Source organism: Castanea sativa, chromosome 1 (assembly GCF_040712315.1).
Source record: "Castanea sativa cultivar Marrone di Chiusa Pesio chromosome 1, ASM4071231v1".
Lineage (NCBI taxonomy): Eukaryota > Viridiplantae > Streptophyta > Magnoliopsida > Fagales > Fagaceae > Castanea > Castanea sativa.
The window spans coordinates 47,189,810-47,197,002 of NC_134013.1; the positions used below are offsets into that span (position 1 = coordinate 47,189,810).

The following is a 7,193-nucleotide window of genomic DNA, read 5'->3' on the forward strand; positions in this document are numbered from 1 at the left end:
CTCAAAGAACATATTGAAGCTTTACTTCATAGCAGTAGCACTAGGATAACACCATAACTTCAACCTTGATCACCAATCTCTAAAACAATGTCCTCAAATCTACTTCTTAAACTCCGGTATGATGGTGAAATAGAGAGATAGGTTCTGAATTTATTTGTGTGGAAAAGTGCTCTCTCTCTTGTTTTGATTGTCCCTAATAAATCCTTATACAATTTAGCAGGCAGGGCATGATTAGGGATGAAACCAATGACTTCCTAGCCATTTTAGAATCAAGTTATGTGATTTTCAATTGATCAAAAAAATGTGTCGAGAGTTGTCGAGATTCTAGAAATTTCTCTTTCCTCAAGTTGCTCTCGGGTCTTCATCTTACACTCAACGATACACATCATAAACTCCACAAGATCCAACCCAACATCCAAATTTGTGGACGTAACAAATGTGATTACCACTAAATTGATTACGATGTTCTCAGTGACATTGTTAATGATGATGCAAAAATCGTCAGTGAGCCGAACAATCCTCATGTGCTCTTCGATGAAACTTGCGAAACACAAACACAGAGAAGACCTTATAGAGAGTATCAGTGTTAAGTTAGAAAGAGAATTTCTACAACTCTAGAGTACTAGCGTTGGGGAATTATGTGTACTTGAGAAAAAGAGGAGTCTGGGCACTTATATCGTAGTGAATGGTGAATGAGATCCCTTTGAAGTAGGGATCTTTCCTTGTTGGGAGAGTCTAGCGCTCTAGGGTTTCCAAGATTTTAGGTTGCCTTTCCATATAAAAAAGATACAGGCTTTATCTTGCATGTTTCCCAAGATCCAGGATGTTTCAATGCATAGATATCTGTGGAGTGCAAGTCAAGATATGTTGGACCCATCAGCCTCTTGGGCTCGTCAGCTTCTTGCTTCATCCATGGATTCCCGTCGGCTCATGGAGGCATCTGTTAGGAATCATGGTGGGGTCATTGTTTTTCGTCCCGTCGCTTTCTGTGTTGATGCTTTTGGTGCCGTTTGCTTTTGGACCTTTGTTCATATCTATGAAGGTGACGGGTCCGTAGGTACCATCGGCTTCATGGTACGATACGCCTTTAAATTATATCTCAAGAATACCCTTATAAGTTAACAAAGGATTTTACTTTTTCTTTTTCTTTTTTGGCTACATGGATTATGGATCTTGTTACTTGCTTCTATACTTCATACTGTCTTTCCAAACTTTTTAAGAAATCTAACTTTAAGTAACTCTGTTATTGTTGCAGTACCATTTTCGAAGCGCAATTGGCGGCTTATAATTGCCATCGGTATGATCATTATAATATTACAATTATTCTATTTTGTGTCTTTTGCAATAATGTATAATGAAATGCCATTCTCATCATATATATATGAGCCACATCTAGTCTTGGGCCCCGAATACATACGTGTGTCTTCTTTTTTTTCTTTTTTCGGGTGGGGGGGGTCATGATTATACTTGGGGCCTCAAAAATCCTAATTAAAACATTGTTTGAATTTGTATGTGATTCACCCTGAATTTTGGCTAGTTTGTTCCTTTGATTTCTTTCTTTTTTTAATTTTTTCTCCAATATGAAAATAAAAAATAGCAAAATTTTGATGACTTACATGATAGTATATCATTTGAGAATAGTAATACATGATATATTATTTGAAAACAGTAATAGATAGCCAATATTCTTTTCAAATTTGGCACTACATGTCCAGTTGATAAATGCACTCTGTTTATACACCTATTAATATTATAACATAAAATACTTGTTCCTCTTTTACTACTATATGTAATAAAACAACTAGTATGGAAATTTAAAATAAAAAATAAAAAAAAGTCATCGTCGTTTTAGTTCTACCTCTAAACATAACTACTGATCAGTTACCCTATAGGAAGTGTATCATTTCTGAAATATCTTCTTCTTTTTTTCGTGTTAATGAAATATGCGTGTTAAACCATTCTTTGCATGCAGGCATTCCAACAAGTGTGGTTGGGATTTTGGTGATCTCCACTGTGATTATTTGCATGTTTAAAAGAGGACACTTGTCATGTAATGCAACTGTGTGCTGGAAAGGAGATGCAAAGAACAATCACACTAATGCTGAGGAATTCATAAAGAATTATGGGTCAATCGTCCCAAAGCGATACACTTATTCAGAGGTAAAGAAACTGACCAACTCTCTCAAAGAAAAAATAGGACAAGGAGGATTTGGTGCTGTATACAAAGGGCAGCTACCTGATGGGCGTATGGTGGCAGTGAAAGTCCTAAAGGAGTCCAACGGTAATGGAGAAGAATTTATCAACGAAGTTGCTAGTATTAGTAGAACATCACATGTTAATGTAGTTGCTCTTCTTGGTTTTTGCTATGAGAGAAATAAAAGAGCTTTAATATATGAATTCATGTCCAATGGATCTCTTAATAAGTTCATATATGATGAAAGAAATCGCTGCTTGGACAGGAACACGATGTTCCAAATCTCAGTTGGCATAGCTCGAGGACTAGAGTATTTGCACTGTGGTTGTAGGACAAGAATCCTACATTTTGACATAAAACCTCATAATATACTTTTGGATGAAGATTTGTGCCCAAAAATATCTGATTTTGGCCTTGCAAAGCTATGCAAAATAAAAGAGAGTATCGTATCAATGACAGGTATGAGAGGAACTGTAGGCTATATAGCACCGGAAGTATTCTATCCAAACTTCGGTGGAGTTTCCCACAAGTCTGATGTTTATAGCTATGGAATGTTAGTTCTTGAAATGATTGGAGGAAGAAAAAATTTTGATGGTGAAGCCTCTCATACCAGTGAACTATATTTTCCACACTGGGTTTACAAGAAACTTGAACTAGGGGAGAGTTTTGGTGCTTTTGAGGAAATAACTGAGGAGGAGGAAGACACATTGAAAAAGATGATGATAGTGAGTTTGTGGTGCATTGAGACCAATCCTCGTAATCGGCCCTCAATGAGTAAGGTGATTGAGATGTTAGAAGGTACCCTTCAGTCCTTACAACTTCCACCACAGCCATTCTTGGATTCACCTAGAAGGTCACCTCAAAATTGTTTCTGAAATTCTTCATTATCATAACATCCAACGTTCGAAATAGGTACAATTGTATAATACGATTCAAGAATTTTACATAAATTAGTCGAACCATGGCTGTGAATAATAATTATAGTAGTGCAAATAAAATTTATCTAGAAATGATTTAGTGAAAATTGTGTTGGGATATTATACGAAGTAATAATGGAAGAACAAGGTAAACACAAAAGACAAACAGAAAATAGATAACTTGGAGGCACAATATCGTTTTCCTTGGACAATATTTGCCCCCACACTAATGTTGCTAAAGGGTTATCACAAATTTGTTCCCAATATACAACCAAGATGTTGGGTTCTGCAGATAGCAATTCTGGAGAATGACCACAGAATTTCTTGTGCTTCTCTCTAACTTACTATTTTTCAAGTGAACATAAGCCTCTCTCTCTCCATATATATATAATCCATTCTATGAACACAACAACAAAGTACACTCAATCTATGAACTAAATCATTTTTATTGGGGATGGGATATCTAATCCATTCTAAGACCTTATTCAAAGGCTTGTAGTTAATCACAAGGCGAGGGGTTCCTCTTTCAAGCTCAGCATTCTTTTGGACATAAAAAGCAGCACAAGACCAAGGAGATTTGCTACTCCTAATCAGTTTTTTCTTAATTAAATCGTTGATTTCATTTTTGCAAAATTCAACAGTTTCAGCATTCATCTAAATAGGGCGAGCTTTGGTAGGAATATTCTTTTCATTGAAGTCTTTAACATAGGGTAAATCAACAATACGTTTCTTTCTATACCAAAAAGCATTAGGATTATCGGAACAAACCTCATTCATCAATATTTTCTGAAAATTATCAATTTTGGATTTTAATAATTTATCAGAAAGTTGTTCAACAATTTTCTTGTATTTAACTTCTTACTTAAGGAAGTTGAAATGTTTAACTTTAGTGTGAATCAGATTACAAGCATCATTATTACTAATTTCAAATTTTGCACAGAATTTAAATTTTACTTTCTATCCAAAAGGATCAGTAGTAATTCCATCATTTTAAACAAAGAAGGGATACAAAGAACTGACAAAAGGCAAACCAAGAATCATCTTATCAGTCATGTTTTTAACAAGCACAGAAGGTATCTTGAAACAAACATTATTATGGCAGACATAAGCTTTACTCAATTCATATTTTATTTTCATTTGAGTGCCATTAGCATAAAGCAATCTTTCAGTAGATTTTTCAAAATATTTAGAAAGGATCAATCCTTCTTGAATACAGTTAACATCAGTACCAGAATCAATCATAGCAATAGTATGGAAAGCATAATCATGTGAAACAACAATCTTAACTTTAGTAAACCATTTTGGAGGCATAATATGTTTAACAAGAGAAAGTTGATTATCAATTAAATTGATCAAAACATTATCAGAAACATTACCAGAAGGAAGAGCTTGTTGAGTGGATTCATCTCCATCTTCTTGCTCATCATTATTAGACTGATGTTTATCCATATTTTTATCAATTTTGAGAATTAACACTTCTTGTTTAAGATTAACATTATCATTTTTAATAATTTTTGCATCACTTTTTAATTGGATTATTTCTTGTTTAGCAGTAGCAATTTCATGTTGAAGATCGTTAATAGTTACTTCTTTGGTTTTATTTTTATTAAATCTTTCCAAAGTTTCTTCAAAACTTATTTTAGCCTTAGGTTTTTTAACCTTTTCATCTTTTGTTAAGTTTTGCTTAAACTTGTCAAGATATTCTTTATGTAATTCAGGAATATCAATTTTACTGATTATGGTTAATAACAAATTATCTTGTTCTTCACTTTTAGTTAACATGTTAATAGATTTTATAACATTACAACATGAGCTTCTGCATCCAAGTTTAAAATTAGGAGTGTTAGAAGTATCACTACAAGAGTGATAATCAGAGTTAGATGAGGAGGAGAAATCTTCTTCAAATGAATCAGTTGAAACAATAGATTCAAGTATTTGAAACAGTTCATTTTGATCATTATCATTAATGTTTAACAGATGCAATTTATTTTTTAATTTACTAGGCTTTTGGTTACAGTCTTTACTGAAATGGCCAAATTTGCCACAATTAAAGCATTTACCTTTACCTGATCTTTGGTTAACATGTTTTTTAAAAGCAGGTTTCTTTTATCATAAAAATCATTGGGTTTAACAAAGTTGGTTTTGTATCTTTTATGTTTTTTATGGCTATAATTTTTGTAAACTTTATCATGTTTACTTTTTCCTTTTTGCCTGGAAGAGGCAATAGGAGGTAAACCATATTGTTCACAGAAATTACCCATTTCATATTTGGCTTTCTTTTTATTCTTTACATGTTGTTTTAACAGTTTTTCATCATTACTCATGTTGATTCCAAGTTTTTTAATAGTACTGAAAATATCCCCACAGGTTAAATTATCATAGTCAATAGAATCATTTTTACCAATTAATTCTTGTTTTACCTTATGAGCAAAGATAAGAGGTAGACTCTGGAATCTTTCCGAAGCATAACTCTAGAAATAAATACATCTTGGTACCATCTGTAATCAGACATAGTAGAATATCTCAAATTATTCAAATAATCAGATATCCGAGATGAAATATTACATGGAGTACCAACAAAATGTTTGAGAATAGTGTATAATAAAGTATTAACACCATCAGGAATACCTTGATTAATATTTTCATCAAAAATGGGCATACCATTATTATCCATCTTAACAATATGTTTGATAGACTCTCTGGATTCTTCTATGAGATGTGAGTCCCACCATCCTCGAAGAATACCAGAAAAACCAGTAGAAAGCAAATCAACAATATCAGGGTGATCAAGATCATTATGATTGTTCAAGTATGCAATAGCAACCATAGACATATAAGCCATTTTGTTAATAATTTCTTGTTAAGACAAACCATCAATATTCCATTCATAAAGCTTTTCAGTAGAAACAGAAAACTGAGTTTGAAAGGATCTTTCTTCAAACTGTATATTAGGAGGAGTAGGTTTTGAATACTAGTTTTTTGTAAAAGACATAGGATTGGCTTTTCCAACAAATCTTTTTACTTCTGGTAGACTATCATCAAAAACATTTTTGTAAGAAACAGAAATTAATGAGTCGGAATCTGTGTTTTCTTCATAAACAATTTCTTTCTCATTTCTTGAAATAGCACAAGCAGCATTTTTTGAAGTAGAAGTCTCTTCAGTTTTAATTTTCACATCAGTTTTTGCATTCAAATCAACAAGCATTTTTTCAACCTTTTCAAGAGTCTTACTCTGAGAGGTTTTAAAATTCATTTTTTCTTTTTGATTGGGTAAATCAATCAAAGGTTCTCAGGTTTTGAGACAGCAGTTTTCTTAACAATTTTTTCTTCAATACGATCCAGTTGTTGACCAATAACATGCAAGGATTCATTAGTAAAATTGTTTTGTTCAATAATACTAACAATAAGAGTTTTATCATCAGCAATTTTGAAAGGGGAGGCTTTCACCTCAGCTTTTTGGTGAGTTATCAAAACAGTTTCAAGGGGTGGATGACTAGACCTAACAATGGTTTTGTCTTCCTTAACAAAATTTGATTTCCTTATTACATTCAAATGATTAGTATGAATTTCATCTTTTGAAACATAATAATTTTCAAGGTAATCAAAAAACAAAATATGTTTTCCCATCAAATTCATTTTTTCTTTCCATTTCCTCTTAACTCTGTCCTTTTCGGACTGAGCAAAAGTACTTTAATAATATTTCATTTTACTTATGTTTTAGGTAGAAATAAATTCATTATACAAAGCAACCATATCAATTTCAAAATCTTTATCCACAAGATTTATCACTCTTAATTGACTTTGATAAATAAGGGTTTCAATAGGTGGAAAATCAGATCTAGAAGGAGCATCAGATTTTGCATCATCTTCTTCTTCATTAACATTTCTCCTAATGTTAGAGGGAGATTCAGCTTTAGTTGAATAAAAAGCAGTGTTAACTTGAGAATTGTTGCTCGCAACTCCTTGTAGCCTTAAATTAGGTCTTTCAAAATTCTTTTTCAAAAAACTCATCAATATCATGATCTCTTTTAACAAAACTTTCAGATCCAGCAAAGGAATGTCTTCCTTCGTTGATCCTCAAA

General features: G+C 32.7%; 1 protein-coding gene across 1 annotated transcript; it reads left to right on the forward strand.

Moving 5' to 3' along the window:
- The first annotated feature begins 804 nt into the window (after window positions 1-804).
- Window positions 805-3,164, forward strand: LOC142628451 (PR5-like receptor kinase). The gene is made up of 3 exons (XM_075802555.1): window positions 805-1,042; window positions 1,256-1,297; window positions 1,973-3,164. The coding sequence occupies exons 1-3, from the start codon at window positions 805-807 to the stop codon at window positions 3,067-3,069; spliced, it is 1,377 nt and encodes a 458-aa protein (XP_075658670.1). The 3' UTR covers window positions 3,070-3,164.
- Window positions 3,165-7,193: the final 4,029 nt, after the last annotated feature.